This window comes from Ostrea edulis, chromosome 5 (genome assembly GCF_947568905.1).
Source record: "Ostrea edulis chromosome 5, xbOstEdul1.1, whole genome shotgun sequence".
Taxonomy (NCBI): Eukaryota; Metazoa; Mollusca; class Bivalvia; order Ostreida; family Ostreidae; genus Ostrea; species Ostrea edulis.
The window spans coordinates 13,404,771-13,429,572 of NC_079168.1; the positions used below are offsets into that span (position 1 = coordinate 13,404,771).

Consider the following 24,802-nt stretch of genomic DNA (forward strand, 5'->3'; position numbering starts at 1 on the left):
AAAACAAGATTATGGTAAAAGTAAATAAAGAAAGATACTTCTATGAATATATTACAGGTATCATATGGTGTTACCACAGCAGGTTACTATACCCAGAGTACTGAGGTTTAAATTGACGGAACTAGATTTATGACATTGCGATATTAATCCATTGAATGAGTTCAGGTAGCAGGATTTTATTGACTACCGTTAGGTTTAATTCCAACGCTGGAGCATGCCAAACAAGCCAAAATAAACATGGATTTAAAGTTTCATGCATTATGTTTTTACAGTATACTAGTATATTGATGTTATCAGGTAGATCAAGAAAAGTTGACTGATTTTGGAAGAAACCCATTTTGAATGTTTAGTCTGTAAGTAGAACTTGGAAATTGGATATATCCGATAGGGTGTGTTTTGAAAAAAACAAGATTTCTTTAAAGTGCAGTGTTAAATCGGCGGCAAGGACAATAAATTGATTATGTCTGTAATCTTATGAGTAAATTTACAAGTTTGATCTCTACACGATTCGAATATCAGATATGGGATTTTGTTTTTTACAAACAGAGGTTTTGATATCGGGAGAGTTTTAATTTGGGAGTTTTGGAAACTGGATTAGATTTTATAAACATGGTATACTCTGCGGTGATTTACCTTGTTGAAGGTAAGGAGAACACAGCTGTACTTTAAAAGTTGTAAAATAGGATCAATGAATGACGCTCCAAGTAAATTCTTTAGACATTCTTGGAAGGGCAAGTTTTAATTACTATATACATGTGATTATTGATTTATCAAAATTCCTTTCTATTTGTTTACTTTCATTATACTGTAGGGTATTTAAAATAAATCATTTAAATGCACCCTGTAGTTTATTTTTAATCTGCAAAGTGGTTTTAAAGTTCAATAAGTCAATTAGTGTATGAAAGTAATAATTGGATAAGAATTGTTCGGTTATCTTTAATATTACATGTATGAAGGATTATCCTCTTGTGGTGTTACTCGAACAGGTGAATAACATGTAGTGCATTTCTAAACAGGGGACTTCAAGGTGATACATTGAAGATGCAGAATATTTAACTCCAGTGCACGTCGGAGGAAGGTATGTAAACTTTTATTTATTAGAAAATGACTGATATTTTGATGAAGTCAAAAATGTGGTTGAGATGTGCATGATAAGACCAGCGTACATTAGTGGCAAGAAATGAAATATACAGCAGTCTGTCACAGACAAAACATTTGACGTCACAATGCAATGCGCGGATGCTAACTCGGCACGGATTGAAAAGATCTAAGCTTGCTGCTGCACACGGATGGGAACATTTTCAGCACAGACTCCCTTGAAAACATTGGATTGAAATTCCAATTTCTGAGTTGATTTTCAATCCACTTACTTTGACTCTTATTGTATTAATGAATTATAATGTTAAAAATTCGGTAAAATGTTTTCAAAACGAAAGTATGAGGTCTATAAGAGATTAAAACCAAGAGAAATATAATTATTAGTTAAATTTTTGTAATCCATCTAGCTGATCACAGAACAATGAGCGAGTAATAGGCCCTCAATAACTGCAGTTTCTGATTTATCAGAACAATTAGCGGGTAATAGGCCCACAATAACTGCAGTTTCTGATTTATCAGAACAATGAGCGGGTAATAGGCCCTCAATAAATGCAGTTTCTGATTTCAATCAACATGTAGCTTACGTACACTTTAGGTGCAAAATATTTATGTAAGATCAACTTTTTAAAATTCAATTCAACTATATGCATGTGATCTGTATACTCATTTAAGCATATTTGTACAGTTAACATTTACTCATTTAAGCATATTTGTACAGTTAACATTTACTCATTTAAGCATATTTGTACAGTTAACATTTACTCATTTAAGCATATTTGTACAGTTAACATTTACTCATTTAAGCATATTTGTACAGTTAACATTTACTCATGTAAGCGTATTTGTACAGTTAACATTTACTCATATAAGCATATTTGTACAGTTAACATTTACTCATTTAAGCGTATTTGTACAGTTAACATTTACTCATATAAGCATATTTGTACAGTTAACATTTACTCATTTAAGCGTATTTGTACAGTTAACATTTACTCATATAAGCGTATTTGTACAGTTAACATTTACTCATATAAGCGTATTTGTACAGTTAACATTTACTCATATAAGCATATTTGTACAGTTAACATTTACTCATTTAAGCGTATTTGTACAGTTAACATTTACTCATTTAAACATATTTGTACAGTTAACATTTACTCATTTAAGCATATTTGTACAGTTAACATTTACTCATTTAAGCGTATTTGTACAGTTAACATTTACTCATTTAAGCGTATTTGTACATGCAGTTACCATTTGAAGAAAACGGTGTATGCATGTGTTTATGTAACTCGGTTTACAAATAAAGCTGTCCCCATTTCTCGTGCTCATTTACACATGCTTTATTGCAAAAAAGTTAATTGCAACAGGCTGTCCAGCAGCCCTAAAATTCTTAAAACATCCTAATTATTTTTTAGCGCTTTGCTAAAGTTCCTTAAAAATGTTAAATTTAAGGGGAAATCTTAAAAAGCCCTAATTTTCACTGTCAATTCCTATTTTTTTAACAATATATTTCTATTCTAGCAATTTTTAAAATGCATTCAAACTAAATTTGACCAGTGAATCCATGTGTCGAGCTGTTTATTGCTTGTGACTTTGTGACAAAGATGTGACCATTAAGGTTATGGCCTATAACAGCTGGAAGACGCCCTTCCTGCATGGAGAGTATTTTTTGTGAGTTTCTTTATTGTCAAAATTGCGAAAGTAAGACCATTTAAATCTCTAAAACTGCCCTAATTTAATTACAAAATTCCTAATTTTAGCCCTAAATTTTCGTAATTTTAGCCCTAAAATTAGCCCTTATTTTTTGTCAGAGAGTGCTGGACAGCCTGTTGCAATTGCTAACAGGGTTTTCATCATTATGAACAAGACTGCATTAAATTATATGTGTCTATTGTATATATGATATACATTAAATTAAAAGACACAGCGATAAGCTCTGGTCGTTTCTCCGTTAGATGTAAGATGTTTTGACTGTAACAGATGAACATCACGAATGCTGTATATTTCATTTCATGCCACTTAAACTTCATGATTGCTGGTCTTCATTACCAGTTCATTGGGGATTCTGATGTCCATGCATTCTCAAGTTGTACATAAGTTATTATTATCGGTATGAGAAGTAAGAATTTTAAAATGTACACTGTAGATTTTGATAGAATTGTATTCATTAAAAAAACCCATCATTTTATCTTGTTTTGGTTGATTTTGCTGACATTTTGCATTCATTTAATCACCAGAATGTGTTATAAATTTTTCTGCTAGTGTTATTTGAAAAAAGTTACTGTAACTAACAAATGTATGCTATTAAATATGGAACAGTTTTATGCCTCCACGATTGAAGATTGTAGGGCATATTGTTTTTGGTCTGTCTCTCTGGGTTCTATAATTTAAACTGGTAATAAGTTAGAGACTCTTCACAGTCAATGAACTGATAAGTCAAGGTTATATCTATATTTGACAGATAAAATTGAAGGTCAGTCAGTGAGGTCCAAGTTAAATTGACCATTTTTCAGGGGTTTCACAATATTACATTGCAGGGGCGTATCCAGGAATTTTGAAAGGGGGATTTTTCCATTAAGTTTGATTTTCAAAGGGGGGTGGGTCCACCCTCAACATGTGTTATTTTTACCTTTTTTAAGCAAAATTTTCTTACAAAAGAGGGGTTCCGAACCCCGGAACTCCCCCTGGATCTGCCACTGCATTGTGTTTGTAATTGAAGACCAGTCATCATACTTCATATAGAGGAAACAAAACCCACAACTTTTAAAATTCTGAAATAGATGTAGAAATGATTTTATATAGCGATCAGAAGACTCAATGACCAAAAGCAATGTTTCAAATATCAGGGTGCTGGGATCAGGTCTCGATAAGAAAGTTTCATTTAGGACGGAATGCAGTTGTGTCTATATATTCAATGCTGCTGGATTTATTGCTCAATTCTGGGCCACCTCGTATGTTTTGCAATAAGTTTATATGTTGATCACTTATAGCCTCATGGAGGTTCGATCATGGGAATTTTAATTCATCCAAGAACACAGTGCATTTTGTCTGAAGGGGGTTGTTTCTAAATACCGGGATCTACATGCCAGGGTTCTTCATAGTTGTTAACCTGACCTGTGGAAAAATATGCACCGACATTGAAAGGTCCATTCAAGGTGGGGTGTCCTGATGATTAAAGGGATTTTTCTAGGCCTATAGAAAAAACATTTACTTTAAGAACTCTGAATTGATTAATGAGACACTTTCTTCAATATATAAAAGCTGAACAACATGTTTAATGGTGAAAAAGAGGCTCAATATCTGTCTTTGACTTACGTTCTAAAGCCCTTACTCTGCAGTGACAGGTTGCATAAGTTTGACTTAGTTGTATAAAAGGTGATGTCATTAGATGGGCCTTAGAATCTGGCTAATTTATATGTTTTGTTAAATGAAAAGGTAGTCTAGAATGTTTGTGAGAAAGATTTTCTATTTGAAATTTCTATACACATATATTGATTCTAATTCTGGGTATGTCAACATCCCTATTTATGCAATTTAATCTTTGATAACAAAATTGATTTTCTTTTTTTTCAAAGATGGATTGCATATTTTTTAATCAGTTACTTGTTATCACTATTTGGAAATTTGTATTTCTTCCGTATGTGAATGCCTATACTCCATATTTGGAATGATTTATGCAGTATTGTCGTATGAAGTGGACCATTTAAGGTATTGATTGTTCATCTCAGAGAAGACATTTGACAAGCAGTGAGTCCTAAAATATCCTGATATATGACGTGATTTAATGTGTCTTGTTCATCTCCACGAATTGAGACTCCACTACTTGACCTTGAAGTTTTTCTTTTTGCAAACATTCAGTCTCTGGTTGTAAAAAACGAATACAGGTATAGTTGGATTGATAATACATGTGCTCTCTACGGATTGGTGAAATTATATGAATTTGTCTGGTAGATTTAGTGCATCATTCTTATCACCTTGCTTTAAATTTATAGAACAGGAAAAGATCAAATTCGAATAAGAATTTGTTTGAAGAAACACACTAACCTAGGAAGTGAGCATTTATATCGTTCTTGAGGAACTTGTTGAAGTTATTTATAACCCATCTAGCAAACTAACAAAGCAGTATTAAAGCAACTATTATTATAATAGGACTTTTTTCATATCAAAATATGTTCCTTAGTATTCAAATACTCAAAATATTCAATGAAAATGAAATTATAAATTTGATTTGACAAAGTTGCTGTTCTTTGAAATTCAAATTTCTTAATAATCTGATGTATTTTTATTAACTCACCTGAGTTGTAAGCTCAAGTGAACTTTTCTTATCACCTGTTGTCTGGGGGGTATCCGTCTGTCCATTTGTCTGTGAACTTTACACATTTTTGACTTCTTTTTAAGAAATGAAACTTTTAATTCTTTGTTTGATGCATGTATCAAACGAAACATTGGACGGAAAACTTCATCAATGCGCGTAGCGCATTGATGAAAAAGTTTTCCGTCCAATGTTTCGCTTGATACATGCATCAAACAAAGAATTATAAGTTTTATTTCTTATCATTTAATTATGTTCGGAAGATAGAAAAACAAATAGTTTCTTCCATCAAAAAGCTTGAATTAACGTTTTTGAAATGGCGCGTAGGAATACATATATATAAGAATGAATCAACAACAAAACTCAAGGCTGTGCGTTTAGGTCAGGAACCGTTACTGTGCAGATTTAAATGGATTATACACCAAATTAAAGGTGCAATGGTTAAAAGCTGAATTAGATATAAAGGAAGATAACAAGTGGTGACTGGATTTATGCTGCATTGTGTTGGAGGAGACGTTGAACACTGGTTGTGTCGTTGGAACGGTGGAATGCGACTCGGCTCCATTTCAATATCGAGGAAAAAGTTCAACACCTCTTCATCTAAAACGCACTTGTTGACTGGGCCCCATATAACGCAGTTCAATTTCATTAATATTTACCAGATCAGAAGTTGCCACTTGCTCCGTCATGTTATCGATCTCGTAAAGCAGACGATTCATACCGGGAACTCGTGTAATCTGTCTACTTCTACCAGTAAGTGGTCTACGTCATCAAGTTGACTATTCTGTCACGTCATCGCTTATGTATGTTCTTTCTTTAAATTAATTTGTATTTTATTCATATCTTTAGTTGTGCTTATTTTTGATAGCAATGAAAAACAAAAATCAAACGAATTCATGCCGTTACATAAATGCTTGTGTGGAAAATCCCGTTCTATAAATAGCGCTAAAATTAGAGCGGGGAAGACGCATTCCAGAGAAAAGTAGGTCCCGTGTGCTTAGTGCAGATGAACTCCAAACAAAATTTTGACAGAGAAATCAAACGAACTTTTCAACCAATCAGCATCGTTGATAAGTCATCACTTTAAAAGTTATTAAATGATTCTAGAATCATAGAGCAAATTTCAAACAAACTTAGTTTTGGAGGGTTTAATGTTGTTGACCTGTCTGTCGATCCTGTCTTCATCAGTGCAACAAATATGGACATACTGTGATGTACATTTTCACAGGAAATTCTGATTTGGTTGTTTTGTGTAGGAGTTATGTCCCTTTTGAACTTATCAGTTAATCCTCCATCAGTCCTGTTTTTGTCAGTGCAACTCCTCTGAAACCACTCATCAGAATTTCATGAACTTTTTAGTTTTGGTCAAATCATGGCCTCCGGGTTAGAATGGGGACGCAGTAGGGGATCAAAGTTTAACATGGGAAATAAAGGGGAAAAAAAACTTTTAAGTATTCTCCTCGAGAGTAGCAGGACCCACATCTGTCATCATAAATATTTGATGATACAATGAGATCTCCCCATGGTTAAGTTTCAACATATTAATAATTATTTAGTGACTTATGCAGTGGTCAGAAGCATCCATTTAGTATAATTTCATACATACCGTGAGCGTAATTCATTCAAGGCAAATTCTCAACTTTCCTGTAATACCAGAGACAAAGTTTTCAGTAGGACTATAGGCAATGATTGGATGGATCCATAATGCTTCTCATTTAAAAACATCTTGCCTAGTTCATGCAACTGCTATGCTTTTGTCTACAAAATCTGTTTTGAAGTGATAGTAGGTTAACCTAAATTTGCAAAAATTTTATTGCTAATATTGGTAACAGAAAAGAAATCATGTTAAATCTTGTTCCAATATAAGCAATAAAAGAAAGATGTACAATATACATGACATGTACCTTATTCTAAGCTTGTGTGCGGTATGAGAGGTTTTGGTGTCAGAATTGACAGCTGTTTAGGAACTTTCAACACGGCAAAGTTGAAGGGGACTGCTGGTTTCCACAGCGTCTATCCCGTCTTGGATTTTTCAGACTTTTTCTACCATACACTGTATGCTTTGACGAAAGAAGCTGAAATTTTGTGTGTGATTTTCTAATGTCTCTTTACAGTTGACTGATTTTTACAAGATTTGTGGAACTTTGTGTGGAATGTAGCTTCCTGGACTTTTCTACACTATGCTTAACTTAGGAAACTGAAATTAGAAATGTGGTTATCGAATGAGTAGATACAGAATAAGTTTTGTCTGACAAAAATTGTAAGACTTCGTTACATAGTTGACTGAAATTCCTTAATTTGTGTACTCTATCTAGTTCTTTGTAACTTCCTGATTATTAAGAAATAAATTTTAGTTTTGAAAATACATGGTATGAGCTCCAACGCTTTATGCTGACATACTTGTACTTCATGAAGGGTGTTATTTCTTATATTCTACATTTTGTTGAAATTTCTATATTTATCAAGAACATGTAGTTCTGTGTTCATACATGCATAGTTTACAACTGCAACACATTCATTAGGATATGCCTATAGCATTATTACAATATCATTATTGTATTACAGTTTGTAAAGATATCAAAGGCAAAAACATTGAAAATACAAATATTATGAAATGAATTTCATTTTCCTATTTTTTTCTTCAGGATTATTTGTAAACTGCTGACATAAGATTATTCCTGCAGAATATTACGTGAATGACATGCAGAATATTACGTGAATGACTTGGGGCGTGTTAGATAGAATGTTCTATCGTTAAAGTGATAATGTCCTACGGACCCTGTGAGGGCCTGTCCCGAGATACAGTTACACGTAGATTCTATTGTTAAAGTGATAATGTCCTACGGACCCTGTGAGGGCCTGTCCCGAGACACAGTTACATGTAGATTCTATTGTTAAAGTGATAATGTCCTACGGACCTTGTGAGGGCCTGTCCCGAGACACAGTTACATGTAGATTATTCTATCTAGGGGCGTATAAGTGATATGTATTACTATGCAGGTTGATGTAAAAATTACAGAATGCTTGTTTATACAGGCCATGACTAAGAATTAAAAGAGAATCTCGTATTCAGACTCAAAATAAATCTGTATCTTACTGTTCCACAAAAGAGCAATTTAAGATCGACACAATTTTATCTTTGATAATTTAAATCTCTGTAATGACTTCATTCATATTTAATATTGGGGGAGGAGAAATCAAAATGAAACCATTTTAATTGAGAGCTTAAAAGTCCATTGATATGAGACTGGAAAGAGATAATCAGCAGAAAGGGTTTTAATTTTCATGCATCACCAGTTTAGCATGCCATGGCATATCTATAAGTGTAATGCACCTTTTAACAAAATCAAAAAGGGGGGAAACAGTTATGATCTCAATTTCAGGGTATTTAAATATTTTATGAGTGGAACAAAGAAAATTGATCATAAGATTTAAAAGTTCTTCAGTTGATTTACATAGTGTATGTAGCATTTTGACAAACACACATGGTACCATTTAGGATTTGAGGAGCAAATTTTGATATTTCAATGACTAAATGTTTGACTTAGCTGAACGTTTCAATAGTTTACATGAAGGTTTTTAACCATATTGCTGAAGTGTTTTCTGTGGAAAAGGGTTTTGAATTACGGTGTAATCAATTAAAATGTTTCGAAACCCCGACAGATTTATAGGTGAGTTAAAAAAACACCACTAAGTAAGGACTGTTGATGTACTTACTGGTAGTGTGCTGTGAATCACAGATGAGTGAAAGGAACCTTTCAAAGTATGTCTTTGACTTTCCCAGGCATTGAATATTTTTTAGTAATTGGAAATATTTATCAAATTTATGTATTGAAATTAGTGTTATTATGGGGCAATGTTTGGGTTAATTTCTGTTCAAGCTTTGTACATTGACTTATGATGTACATATTTTAGAGAATTCACTTTCTTTATGATAGAGAGTTCATGCTTTCATTATTATAGAGAGTTCATGCTTTCATTATTATAGAGAGTTCATGCTTTATTATAGAGAGTTCATACTTTATTATAAATAATCCATGCTTTCTTTATTATAGAGCGTTTATGATTTCATTATTATAGATAGTTCATCCATCCTTCATTTTAGAGAGTTTATACTTTTTTTATTATAGAGAGTTCATACTTTATTATAGAGAGTTCATACTTTATTATAGAGAGTTCATACTTTATTATAGAGAGTTCATACTATCTTCATTTTAGAGAGTTCATACTTTATTATAGAGAGTTCATGCTTTCTTCATGATACAGATTTCATGCTTTTTTCGTTATAGAGAGCTCGAGTGCATGCTTTCTTTATTAGAGAATTCATGCTTTCTTTATTAGAGAGAATTCATGCTTTCTTCATTATAGAGAATTCATGCTTTCTTTATTAGAGAATTCATGCTTTCATTATTATAGATAATCCATGCTTTCTTTATTATAGAGAGTTCATGCTTCTTTCATTGTAGAAATTTCATGCTTTCTTCATTATAGATGCCCATGGGAATCCTGGTTAGAATAGGTCCTCAGTAACCCTTGCTTGTTGTAAGTGGTGACTAAATGAAGTGGTCCTTCGGATGAGACCGTAAAAACTGAGGCCCCGTGTCACAACAGGTGTGGCATGATAAAGATCCCTCCCTGCTCAAAGTCCACAAGCGCCGAGCATATGCCTAAATTTTGCAGCCCTTTACCGGCAATGATGATGACTCCATATGAGTGAAAATATTCTCAAGCGGGACATTAAACATTATGCATTCAATCTTCATTATAGAGAGTTCATGCTTCTTTCATTGTAGAGAATTCATACTTTCTTCATTATAGAGAGTTCATGCTTTCATTATTATAGAGAGTTCATGCTTTATTATAGATAATCCATGCTTTCTTTATTATAGAGAGTTTATGCTTTCTTCATGATAGAGAGTTCATGCTTTCAATGTTATAGAGAGTTCATGCTTTCTTCATGATAGAGTTTGTGTTTTCTTCATTATAGAGAATTCATGCTTTCTTTATTATAGAAAATTCATGCTTTCTTTATTATAGAGTTCATGCTTTCTTCATTATAAAGAGACTACAAGCCTTGGTCACTTCAGACCTAAAATAGTTAGTTTAAGGTAGAAACTGATCTTTTTCCAAGCCCTCAATATTGACAGTAAAAGTTTGGAGTCTTTCAGGTGAGACCTTGAAAGTTAAGATTATGTATCTAGGTAGATATTGACGGTTTAAGAATCGTTACTGCTAAATGACTGAAGGTCATTTCACAGTATCTATTAAAACTGCTGCTGTGGTCTAGAGGTAGGGCGTTCGCCCAGCATGCGGAAGGTCTGGGTTCAAATCCCGGCCACGACAGACCTAAGTCGTTAAATCAGGTAGTGTCAGTTCCTTTGCCAAATGCTTGACATCAGGTGTGAATGTCACAGATCCTTGGAGATGACCTTAAAAACGAATTTTTCGTGTCACAGTAGGTGTGGCACGCTAAAGAACCCTCCCTGCTCAATGGACGTAAGTGCCAAAAATAGACGTGAATTTGAAGCCCTACACTGGTATTGGTGACGTCTCCATGAGTGAAAAATTCTCGAGAGGGACGTTAAACAAGATACAATCAGTCGATCACCGTATTTATTCACCTTAAAACGGGTGACATTTAATTATGAATTTCTAGAAGTTTCTAGAAACAATAGTACCAACTTTGGAAGGAATAAAAGCTTGTTATGCATGTTTGAGTATCATTGTTGATATTTATATCTGCATTGATTTCCATGGCAAGTAGGCATACAAAAGCATACAAAGTGTTGCATAATGGTGTATGCTTTGATTTTCTTGATACTTATTGACAAACTGTTTACAAATGGAGTGAGTGATTTAATGACTTTTAAGTTTAGAATTATCTACAGAGCATGTGGCCAGTGAAAATTGAATGTCAATAAAGTGAGCAATTCATATGAAAAATATTGACCAAAGTTCCAGTCTAAGAAATTAATTAAAGACTTTTGCATTAGCTGCAGATAGGGAACTGAAGTGTCTGGGTCGACTTTTTTGTTCTTAGTGGCTGATAAAACATGTTTTTCTAGCATGGAGAGCCCTTAAAGATTTCTTAGTCTAACGCACCTGAGAGAAATATTTGTAAAGTTGGCTTTAAGTGGAAATTTATAACAACAAGTGATTGGTAACAATCAGGGGAAAAATTTTTCTTCTCCTGGTGGATTGTTATGGAGATCTATAGAAAAACAAATATTTTTTCTTTTAGGGTCTGTAATATTGTATTGAAAAGACATGGTGTATTTGAAAAGAGATATGTTGCTCCTTCTCTTCAAATGGTAATAAGCATTGGGATAACAAGGAATTTATAAGAAAGTACCTGTGTTTTCACTTCTTTGTCGTTGCCAACATGGATATAGCACTAGATCATTAATTGAAGAAAATAAATCTGTTGTGGAACTAGCTATTTTAAAAAATGGACTGTTGGATTTTTCACGTGTTTGTGTGAAGCATCAGCGAAATGCAAATTTTGAAGGTTCTTTAATCTCAATCCAATGAACAACATTCAGATTTTAAAAGGGAAAATGTGATATATTTGAAATAAATTGGCATTTTGTCGATTGGAGGCCAAGGGAGCAAAAGGACTCGATTTGACAAAGACCATGCTGTTTTTTGCCATGTTCAGGTACCTGTGCCAAAAGCGGAGCACAATGGTACAAGTCAGACAGAAAGTGTAAAAAAAAAAAAAAAAAAAAAACCATGACAGGACAAGTGTGCAGTGTTTAGTACAAGTTTCACTTCTCTGTGTATCCATGTTTGAAGCTGTGATCAAACAAGATATTACTGCCTTATATTTGATGAATGAATGATCCATCTTCAAATTAATCAGTGATATGCTGGATCTTGATAATGATGTTAGCTTCCTGTCTCCTCCATTGTGGCAGGAAAAGTATGCAGTTCTTCCTCCAATGTAAGTGTGGTAAAAGTGAATAAGCTGACTTAACAATGTTCCAGATTCAGTGTCATTAGTGCAGACTTAATTTTGGCAGGTTTAATATGCTTTGATGGGGATCCAGGAAGCTAGATCCCTAGAAGCTATCTTGTTCTAGCTTATATTGCTTAGTGGTTTTTCCCTGACTACATAGTAATAGTCATTATATATCATTGTCATGAGTGACCTGGTGGGGGTCCAGAGGTAGAAATCTCCGGAACATCCAGTTCTCTAGCAAGTACTGTAAATTCCTAAATATACATGAGCAATTTATTATTGCGTAATTTCGCGAGAAACATCATTAGTGAAAAATATTTCTCGCTTTTATTTTTATATTGCTAAAATACATGCAAAAACACTGGATCAACAGAGCACTCACGAATTTATTTTCTCATGATGACGTCCATGATTTATTTCATGATAATAAGTACTCGAGTAAAATAAGGAATCTACAGTATTTTAGCCATTTTTCTGTGTTTCAGTATGGCATGGATGATGACTGTTGTGGCAGGTGTGAACGCCGTTACACTCGCAATATAATAATTCTGTTGATATCAATTCCTAATTTAGATTCAAGGAATGCAATATTGGCTTGATTTGTTAGTAACTGGGCAAAATGTTTAGGACTGAAAATATTGCAATGATAAAATGAACCCCCACCCTGTTTCCTTTATGGTCGAAAAAGTTAGACATGCTAAACAAATTAATTTACCTATATTGTAACACCTTTCATCACACCTGAAACAAACTGAATATGATAGATGAATACATTTAATACTCAAGAATTATAAGTCTTGTGCTTCTTAAGTGAATAAGTAGATATTGAATGGCCTTTTTTTTTTCCATTGGATATAGAATTTATTTCATGAATGAGACTGGATATGTTTTGATGTTTTCATGAGTGTGAAGTACAAGTGAAAATACAAAATAATAATAATAATCTTGTCTCATGAGTGAAATAAACTCTATATCCAACAACAAAACATTGAATTTTCTGTTAATTACATTTTCCCTCATTCTTTGCGTGTCTCTTGCTGGCATTCAAAACAGTGGTTCTGGTTGTTGTATTTTTTAGAGTGTGAATTTCATTTATATTCAGTGGATAAGTTTCAGAATTTCACTGTTGAAGTCGTGTAATGAATCCAGTTTTTGATTTTCTCAGTCAGGAGGAGATGAATGGGGATGAGGAAGGCGACCCAGACGAAGGCAGAGACCTGATCTCCTGGGGATGTGGAGAATTTGGTCAGCACAGTCATGGGCATAAAGAGGACGTGGCTTTTTGTGACGGTCTTGTGAAGAAATTTCCCACTGTACCAACCAAGTTGATAGCCTGCGGAGCTAGCCATACCATTCTAGTTACCAGTAAGTGTCCTAAAAAGGCAAGACATGTCGCAAATTTTCAGCATAGTATTAATGTCTTGTGAATTTTTGTGTTCTGGAGTTATCTCTCTTGCGCCAGAACTGAAAATTTTCCCCTTGCTTTTTCAAATTTTTGAGATGGGTTGATGGAACAGGAATACAAGAGGTTATTTTTATAGCTATAGGAGCTAGCTTAGCAGGTCTTTAACTGATGGACTGACTGTCCCTCCATTCAGCACACTGTATGGGTGTACCTATTCTTTGTGATTCATGAGTGCAAGGTTTTAGTAGCTGTTGATATTTATCATTCAGACTTGAATAATGATAGCAGTGTCACACATATAGAGTGATAATGAACATGCATGAGCGAGCTGGTAGTATGACAAGTTCATGCATGTCCAAACCCTACTTGTACCTCATAAACAAAGTTTGTGGTATAGGTAAGAGTCTCTGCCATGTCTAAGCTGTATACCTAACAGAGAGGTGGCTTATGACCTGGAGCTGTGTCATGATCCTATAGCCCAAGGTCATTTGAACAATGCTAAGGTCACTTGCAGAAAATGGAAAAGTTCTTGTGAGGGCCATATCTTAAAACTTAGAAATTTGAGACTGTCATATACCCAACAGAAAGTTGTTAGAAACAAGAGTATAGGTACTATGTGGCAATGTCAAAGCCTTGACTTTCAACCTGAGTAGGTATTGAGGTGTCAAGGCCCTGTCTTTCAACCTGAGGAGGCGTTGAGGTATCAAGGCTCTGACTTTCAACCTGAGGAGGCATTATGTGGCAATATTAAGGCCTTGACTTTGAAGTTTTCAAGATGGAAACAGATGCACATGTTGGTAAAAAATTATGTCCCAGATTGAAGAACAATAAAACACATGGTTACATTATGTCCTTTCCAGGGCATGAAGTATAGCCCGTCTTACATTCCTAGTTTTTCAGACTAAACTTTTGGTGGGTAGTTTTATATTAATGAGTTACATATGAAGTGTCAAGATTGATAAAATGGCAGAGTTATGGCTCTTTGACTTTGAAAATTCATAGAGTTCAGTTTTCTTGACCTTTTACTGTTGCCAATGAGCCGATTTTTGTTGTTAGTTGTATATTGATAAGTTACAGATGAAGTGAAAGTTTCCCTCAGAATAAAGTAATGGCCCTTACAATTTGAAAATTTCCTAGACTCGACGACTTTCTGGATTCACATTTGATGTTTTGGTGTGCTGAGTTCTTCTTTGATGTTTTGGTGTGTAGTTGTATTTTGAAGAGTTGCAGTTTAATCTCTAAATTTTGATTCAATAGAATTACTCTCAGCAGGATCATATATATATCCCATGTGTTTTTACAGTCAAGAAGATAATGACCTGTTGTTCAGCTCAACTGATCGATTGAGCCATAGACTCGAGCAAACTTTTCTGAGCAAACTTTTATTGGTGTGTGTTGTTTTTTGTTGTTGTTGATATCAACTTTTCACATTCTCAATTTTAGCAACAAAACAACGAGACTAATTTCAACCAAACTTGGCACAAAGTATCCTTACATGAAGGGTATTCAAGTTTGTTGAAATTAAAGGCCTTGCTCCCTTTGATGAAGAAGTTAATGGGTTGAGATTTTTCTCTCGAAAATCTTTTTAAAAACCAGCCTACCTTAAAACCTGCAGGAAAAGGTCATTATGTAATGAAGATTGAAATTTGTTATAGTTTAGGGCCATATGGACAACAGGGTTTTTTCCCAAGTTTACCTACATACAAATGTATTAGATATATATACACATATTAAGAAAAATGATGAAATATGTTCTCTAGAATCACAAGTTTGTAATGTTTTAAAGCTTCCCAATGGAAGTCTGGAGCCTTTGTTTGATCCGTTCTTTTTCTTCTGCTTCTTTTTCTTCTTTCTCGCACCTAAAAACGTCTCTGGCTTTTCATTATAACTGGTGGATGAAAGTATTTTTAAATACTTAGTATGTGACAATTCTATGTATCTAGTTGTGCAGGAATAATTTTGTTTTCAGACTGAAGGGGAATCAAATGAGAGTGGGGTCTGATATTGAACTCCATGGGGAAATTTCAACAGATGTTACTTAAGAAATATCATTATAGATACAGTCTTAGAATTTTCAGGGAAGATAAGGGAATGTGGCAGCTACAAACTTGTATCAAGGTCAACTAACTTCATTGAATTTGACCTTTGACCTTGATCAACTTTAGAACCTGGACTGATAAAGACATGACATCTTCAACAATGATGATTGATGAGACCTACAAATGGATATGAATGTCAAGTTTGACTCCAGTGTCCTTGACCTCTGATCTTAATGATAAAAACTTGTTTAACTTCCAAATCTGGACTGATAGAGACATGGAATTTTTAACAATAATGATTGGATGCTGAGGCTACAAACTAATATCAAGATCAAGTGACTGTAGCCTTTGACCTTGAACATGAAAAGTTGAACATCTACAGAACCTATAGTGAAAGAGATATGGGATCCACAACAATGGTGATTGGATGATGAAGCCTACAAATAGTATCAAGGTCGAATGACTCCAGTGACCTTGACATTTGACTCTTGTATAATTTCAGATCCTTGACAGATAGAGATGTGGGATCTTCAGCAATGATGATTAAATGATTGGTGTACAAACTGTTATTACAAAAGTAAATGGCCCACATATTATAAAGATAACTTAAATAGAGTCAGCTAGTGGTGCTTTATTTTATGCTCATCATAGACATGTCAGATCAATATTATGGTGCAGTGCATCTATCTGTCAGCACTTTGTGGGTAAGATAAAAACAGTACTTATAAGGCTAGGGCCATCAAACTTTGTACGCATGTTTCCGATGATTAGAGGAAGAAGCCTATTTTTCAAGGTCAAGCTCAAACTTACATGAGTACTTTTGTAGGCTCTAAACAAGATGGAAACAGTACTAAAATGATGAGGATAATCAAACTTATTTAATCATTGTAGACGGGTCATATTATGGTATATTGCACTATGTCTATATTGCCCTTGGCTATAACTTTTGAATGGTTAGTGCTAGGGCTTCATATTTCAGATGTGTATTCATTTTGACAAGAACTTTCTTTAGCTACCAAAGTTTTTGATACTTTGACCTTGGAGTTTGGCCACATGGGGGCATCAGTGTTTAACAATCACATCTTTTTATAAAAGAATTTATAATTCTACTGTAAATTTCATGTGTCTTACACAATATTCGGAGGAAGACAAGTTTGATTGTATTTTAGCATCTATAGGTACACGAGTTATAATTGATGGTTTGTTTGAATTGTACAGAGTGGACCAACCGTGGAAAGCAAATGATTCTTTGAGCCGCTAGCAGTGCACCATACTGTTATGCCTTGTCCCAGTATGAGCAAAGATGGCTGAGGTTTTTAGCTTGCTTTATTTGGTTTTGGTTTTTACAAGCTGTTAGGTTATTTAATAGAGTATGTGGTTTGATTTTCACTCTGCTCTGTCATTCACAGGATAATATATTGTCTGGAAATGATTGACTTCAATTAAATGTTCTCCTTTTTTAACCACAAAGATGCTAGTTTCATTTGTTTCAAGTGCCATCAAACGACAGAATTCTATTATAAGAGTCTTCAGGGGAAGAGAAAACAAAGCCTTCGTGGTTTAAACCTCGAGATTAAAAAAGATCTCTAGAAGGAGTTAAGGGAGAATTAGCTGAACAAGCCACAGAGCAAGGAGAGGAGGCTAGAGTTGTCGGAGAATGACAGATGGGGTGATGGGTTGTGTATGCACTACAAGTGGAGTATCCGAATAATTTAAATTTCAGAAAGCTCTCGTGTGCATAATGCTGAAGTAATTATAAAGAATGACCTTTTTTGCGTTGGTCATTTCCTTGTCAGAAATACATGACAAAATCACTGGTGTGGAAAATAAAAATAAATAGTGTGGACTTTGTCTTTACAAAATTCGATGAACGGGAGTCCCAGGCAGTTATCTCTTGAATTTTTTCGTGAAAAAGCACAAAATTAGCTGTCACTTTTTTCCAGCCCTGCAGAAGATTGATTGTTAATCCAATACAGAAAAAAATGAGTTTTTTGAGGGATATGACATTGAATTAGGCAAGTGGATCTGTTGTGCAATTTCAATAAAAGGGTCTCTAATAGAAAAGATGCAGCGAGATAGTAATCCAGCTTGGCACATTTCTTTCTTCTCTTTTTTATGGACAGAAGAGGGATATTTTTCTCCAATAAATTTCAGAAATGGAAAACAAACAGGACCATTTCTCATTTATTTGTTTGTTGTTGGTGTATTTTGACATGTGAGTCACTTTGTTAAAAAAAAGTTTAATGAATCTTTAAAAAATAGTAATAAAAGCCAAGAGGAAAACCTTTTAAGGTCTTCAAATTTCAATAAAATGAAACTATGAATGATTTTGGGGGTTGGTTGGTTGTGACATGTACATTCCAATACTGTGTATTTTTTGTCATGTCTTTGAACTCTGTAGTTGCTGTTTTTATGATGAGGTAAATTTTGAGAATAACATTGTGTGTATATTATAGGCCTATATTATGGTAGGAATTAGCTTACAGGTAAGGTTTTTCTTCCAACATGTGAGGAAATGGATAAATTGAAGGTTAAAACTATTTTTTGGTGTGCCTGCAATTTTTTAGATTGTCATAGTTCGTTAAATCGTACAAGATAGCAATTTTTTACTTGGTCAGATGAAAGAAAGATTAAGGTCACGGGTATATGGAAGATAACATTTAAGGTTATGTTCAAGGTAAGAATTGCCACAATTGGACTTGGTCACAATTTGGGCATAGGATTTTACAAATGCTTGTCTGAAGTTCTTTTGTAGTGCTGTTTTATACAAATTATGATATTATAAGAAAAGCTTGTCATTAAATTAGAATACAAGAATTCATCGTAAACATCAGTAAAGGACCCTTGATTTTTAACCTCCCATGATCTGGTCAAGTACTGCAATGATGGAAGAAATTACCCTGCTTGTATAGGCTGCCAATTAAGGGACAGCAATGTCATCTTGGAAATGGTCTTACATTTCTTTTCCTCCTTCCCCTTTAGCAATTCCGGGGGATAGAAATGGCCATCAAAATTGATCTCTGGGAATTTCTGGTGTCAGCTTCAGATTTGAAATATTCATAGAGAGTTGGAGTTTTGGTATTTTGATACATTCATAAAAGCCATTTTCCGTGAACTGTGGCAATTCACATTTATGGGCACAGCTCAGAAAATGACTGGATATTGTAGATTTATTCATGATGTGACAACAGAAATTAATCGCTTATTTCTGAAGATGAGCAATAATCAGCCGTGAGAGCAATCTTCAGTCATAACCTATTCAATCTCATAATTTCATCCATTGCAAATTACTGACAATGGCTTAACATGGGAAATATGGAAATTTTATTTCGGTGACTTTTTTGTCTTGATTGCGATGTAGGCCCAAAACTCACTTACAGTGGCAATGAACAGAAAATTGAAAAGTAATAAAATTTAGGTTTTCATACAAAATCTCATTTCTTTCTATATTTCTTGTCTTTATGATGAGAATATTGTGGAATGTATTCTGTGTTTGACCTCTACATGACCCACACAAATGACATGAAATTTGCTATTTCTGTTTTATGATTTTCAGATGACAATGAAATATATTCCTGGGGAAATGGTAACAGTGGACAGTAAGTATAACAGTACTGTGGAATCGTTAGATTTCGTGGGGGCTCGATTCTTTCGTGGATTTCATGCGTACCCTCATCTTACGAATTTCAAACCACAACAAAATACACAATTTATATAATGTTTCAATGTACAGAAATTGTATCCACCTTACCCAACAAAAATGTAAATGTAAAGTATAAAACTTCGACAATCCATGAAAAGTGTTCCCTGTGAATTTGAGTGATTCCTCAGTATTTCATGCTTCCTATTTTTAGCTATTTCAGTTTTATGTAGCCTTGTCAGTATTACATAATGTACAAATATCGCTGACAGTTGTTCTTATTTTCTTAAAAACTTGACAAGGAGTGTTTTGTGTGCTGTTTCAAATTGTAAGCATTGAGCTACAGACCCATTAGATACCTAAAAGCAATGGAGCATTGAGTTCTGGGTATACCATTTTACATATTAAGTAATGCCCAAGTTCCATTTCACTCTAGAAGTGTGTATGATATTTGAAGAAACATTCTGTACATTTTTCATTCATCAGTACAGGCACTTAGGAATTTAAGGATCCTATACATCATGTACTTTACAAAATCCCATATTTCACATATTTTTTAATGTTTCCCTAGACAGGAATGAACCATCAATTTATCCCAAAAGTCACCAAGAAATTTATTTAAACACCTTTCATCAACTTTCATTTTCGAATTGAACCACATGGGAATAATCGAAAGTTTTAGATTTTGGGTTTGACTGCATGGGAATAATTGAGTTTTAGATTTTGGGTTTGACCGCGTGGGAATAATTGAGAGTTTTAGATTTTGTCTTTGTACTCATAATTGCATACATACATCCATGATTACAGTGCATCTTTCCAGAAATGTTCTGTGGTAGCCTTTACACCAGTTTTAAAATATAATGGTAATCGTCACCAAAATCAAAAGCTTGAATAGGAACATGGAATACGTACATCACCATTTAGTCTGCAACCAAAACCAGTTAAGCAATCCCCCCCCCTTCCTGAATCATCCAGATTGCATATAGTTTTGACATTTCAAACATACAAGGATGATAGATGCAAGTGCAAAAATAGATTATTTTTGCTAAATTGATGTTTACATAAAATGTTCATGGATTAAAGAAGCTTTTCACAGTCAGGGTGACTAATTTGTTCCAATGACTAGGCCTATGTCCAGTCAGGACCTACATGTATGTAATCAACAGAAAAGCTTACACATTTTTACAAAGACATATTATTCAGATGGAGACAGGATTTTTTCTAGAATTATTTAAGAATTATCTGGAAAATTCTGCTGGAAACGTGCATCTTTGCCCTTAATGCGGTCCTGTATTGTAAATCTGATGACTTTTGGAATGAGAGTTGAGACTTTTGAACTTTATTGCTAGTCAGAAATAGCTTAGTATTAAATGCGGTATGATTTGGAGACCTAATCATTACATCTCCTAATGAAATGCCAAGAAAAACAAAGACAATGCAAAAACTTACTGATTAAAAGATTGCCAAAGACAATACAGTTCTGATTTTTGAAGAACGGGCAATTACTGAAATCTCCTACCAGACTACGGTCTATGACAAAACGCTATCTAGTTATTAACCCCAGGTCAATGCCGAGGCAAAGGAGGTTGTCGCCTGGTGACAAAGGATCAAATACCATATTTATGACAGGCAACTTAATGTAATATTGTGGGGGAAAGAAAAATTCTTTGTAATATGAAATGTATAGCTTCAACATTGAGATGAATTTCAGAACTATTTTGTCTGATGCATTGCCTAGCTGTGTATCTGGGCTGGCACTAAAGTCAAGTTGGTCTCCTTTAGCTCTTCTCTTATTAAAAAATAATTGCCAACTGAAAGCTGGACTGATGAAAATATATAAGGGGTAAAAATGAATGCAAACCTTCATTCTTGTCTTGATTGTGTTTTTACAACTTTGCCATGCTGCGGGTGTTTGAAAATGTCAGTTTAGATCATGTGATAATTCAGTTTGGGTGAGCAGAGGTCTTCCGAGGCTATGGCGGGGATGTCTCAAGGGTTATAGTTTCGTGCCATGTGGTTGAATCTTCCATCACACCCTTTATAATGATGGTGTCTTCTAAAGATGCAGTAATCTTTTCTATTGCAGATTAAAACCCAACTTTTGACACTTGGAGTCATACATTTTTAACAGTGACTAAATTGATCTTTTTGAGGGTTTTCAGACCAGGTCATGCCTGTCTGATAAAGTTGAAATCTTTCAAGACTAACTATGCAGATCCTGCTGGAAAATTTTCAGGAATGAAACATGTGATTAAGTTCGAGGTAAATTTCAAGTTCCAACATGGTAAGGGTTGCACTAGCAGGACACACATCAGCATGTTTGGAAATATTTTTAACACTAATATTTCTTTTAGAGATGTATTCTAGAGAGATGCAGTTTTGCAATGTGAGGATGGCATATTTTTCTCTTTTTTGGGCATTCTCTGAATTTCTAGACTTACTAATTTGCATAATTTGGCAAAAAAGAAAAACAAGAGATAGTTGGGGGGGGGGGGGATTATTATGTTTACCAAAAAATGTAATATACTATGGTTTCATGGTGAGAAATATGCTTACAGTAAATTCAGGAAAGATTTAGTATGCCTTGAGAATTAAAAAAAAAAAATCATTAGCAAAAAATTTCTTGGAGGATGTCAAGTACTTGTACTTCTTATTTTTCATTTATTTATTTTTTGGTGATAAAATTTGCCATGCAGTCTTTCAAATGTAAATTTTCTAATAGGTACATGCAGTATAATAATGTGCTTTTTTCCATATAGAAAAATCTGCAGTTTGAATTCTACTGATAGGTTATGTAGAAAACTATCAACACCAGTCACCATAGGTTGAAAGGTCTAAAATTGACCCATCTTTAGGAGCTAGTGGGAATTAATTTTATCTGAAATATACATGAAGTCAGACATTGCCATGAAATTTTATAACTGCAGCAGAAATTCCCAGAAGTATTGTCCAGTGGGAAAAAAATATACATTTACAGTACCTGTTGGAATTAGTGTTGTGGTAATAGTAAAAACTGAACAAATTGATCGCATCTCTGGTGAGCAATAGGTCTCCTAGTCCCTTTATTAATGATAAAAACTCTATTGTTAAAGGTTGCAGTTTTCTAGGGAAGCCTTGAATTCTTAAATATAATGTTTCCGTGATAACCATTTGTATATTCAGGCCATAAAGTAATATTGATCAAATCCATATTCTGTACTGCTAAGTCAATTTATAACAGAAGGTTATAAATGTCAGCAAGTTCATAGAGATGTATCCATTAAACAAAAAACGTGTACAAATTTATGACCGCTTCCACACGAATCCTGTTCTGTTGCATGATTGAGGACAGTCCCCGGAGAACTGCAGTGTCTAACCGGGCTTTTTCAGGTCAGGCCACTAACGCAATCTTGGTGACGGCAAATGACACAGGAGGCTAATTATTGCTGTAGGGAGGACTAAGCAGCACCAGCTCCCCTTACATGGGGAGGTGATACCTCGGATAACTGTAAATGAGATGAAATTGATTAGGTTCAGTCTTGATGACAGATCTCGCCTCCCATGTGACCACTTCATAGTGTGCATTTCTGGTTGAAAATTATGAGAGCTATAAATTTGGCACAGTACTTGTCAGAAATTTCTCACATGCTGAGGCAAGACTAGATGCAGGCTTCAGGCCTGTCTCATTAATGCAGGACATTTTTTGCTCAAGTTAATTTGATTTTCGGTTTATATCATATCACCAAAAAATACAGAGTAGTTAAAATATTGATTCTAAATCATCTTCCTTTGAATCAGACTGGGTATTCAATTTCCTTGTGTCAATCTGGAGCTGTTATTTTGCAGGCAGCTATTAGATCTTTTTCGTTATTAAATGAAGATGAGATGCAGTTTCTGGTGTGTTTAGTGCAATTTCTACTAGGTTCTATGATGGAAATTTGTTTTTCTTAAATTTTGTTTCTTATGGTTTCTAATGCAAATTCTGTAGTATTTTTAATTAAACTGGAATTTTGAATACTGTGTAAACCAACTTCTATTTGTGTCTATTTCATGATTTACCAGAGATGAACTAGGTCATGGCGACTAATTTTTGCGATTGAGATTATCTTAAACAAACACAAGAGACATTAATGGACTGTTTTGCAGTGAGAAATATTCACGATGATTAGGTTCTCGCTATTCTAGCGAAAATTTCTTTCTTGCGAAAAAAGTTGGCAATTACAGTAGTTTTAGACCCTTCATTTTGAAGAGGAATAACACATCGTCACAGTACATATTTTCAAAGGAGCATGGACACAATTTGAACTTAAAATTTCCATATTTTTATTGTTTACAATGCTTAACTAAGGTATTTCTAATGGTCAGCAAAACTTTGAATGTCAGTTGTTGAGTTACTAGTGAGATAGAGCACTCACAATTCTTTGTTATGTAAACAAGGCTGGTGCCATGGTTTTATTTACATACAGCTTAATAGAAAATATCATGTTTTAAATTAAAGCAAAATGAGATGTGAAAAACACTAGAAACTATTTAATTGTGTTCAGAATTAATTTGAAAATTGAAAAATCTGCTTTAAATGAACTTTTTTGAGTGTATTTAACCTAATTGATATGTAAATTTACCTTGTAAATGAATTTGCAGTTGAATGTCGGTATCTTGAACATTGATATCTTAAATACCATGGAAATGTTGAAGTGTGTGGGAATTTAAGTCTCAACTACATTTTCTTTGTGAATTTCGAACCCTTGAATATCTCAAGGTTTTTTCTCAGCACCATTGTGTTCGAGATAACAAGGTTTGACTGCACTTAACTCATCCAGGTTTGACTGACCTTAACTCATCCTTTTCAGATATAAATATACATTCTTTTTTGAGAAAAGGTCATCTTGTTGGTTTTTTTTGAAGACTTGGTACTAATATAAAGGAACTCCAGTGGCAGCCGGAACTGGTTCATCTCTATGAAAATGACCCCGAGACTTTTCCCGAGGTAGCTGGTGTAGCCTGTGGAGGCAGACACTCCATGGTCTGGTTGTCCAATGGGAACGTGTTCAGCTTTGGCAACAACTTTCATGCGCAACTCGGTTACGATTACAGATCAAAACATTACAAAGAAAATCAGGTAAACTATTCTGTGTATTAATAATAACTGGGATTGGAATTCTTGATACCTTTCTTCCACAGTAGTCTCTTAGAGGAAAAGTAGTACTGCATGTGTCATAATGGCTAATTTCTTGTTCATTGTAGTGAAATGAGTTTCTTGTATTGTCATATAAAAATTGGAAGAAATATAATACTGTAACACATATCTGAAATTACTGTTATTTATTCAAGAATTACAGATTAATATTTAAGTTATGTGGGTTTG

The 24,802-nt window shown here is 34.2% G+C and overlaps 1 protein-coding gene across 8 annotated transcripts in view; it reads left to right on the forward strand.

The window, feature by feature from the left end:
* The first annotated feature begins 348 nt into the window (after window positions 1–348).
* Window positions 349–24,802, forward strand: part of LOC125650251 (uncharacterized) — a 60,440-nt gene continuing 35,986 nt past the window's right edge. For 5 of the 8 annotated variants that reach the window (XR_008803401.1, XM_056166728.1, XM_056166729.1 and 2 more), the window contains exons 1-4: window positions 11,230–12,356; window positions 13,540–13,739; window positions 19,375–19,417; window positions 24,343–24,556. Coding sequence is in view for 7 of the 8 variants with exons in the window: in XM_056166728.1 (XP_056022703.1) it covers window positions 12,280–12,356; window positions 13,540–13,739; window positions 19,375–19,417; window positions 24,343–24,556 (534 nt within the window). In the remaining variant the exon portion in view is untranslated. Of the gene's footprint in view, window positions 644–1,016; window positions 1,079–4,856; window positions 4,986–5,864; window positions 6,167–11,229; window positions 12,357–13,539; window positions 13,740–19,374; window positions 19,418–24,342; window positions 24,557–24,802 lie in introns of those variants that run through there. The other 3 variants (XM_056166730.1, XM_056166731.1, XM_056166732.1) reach the window with 3 other exon arrangements.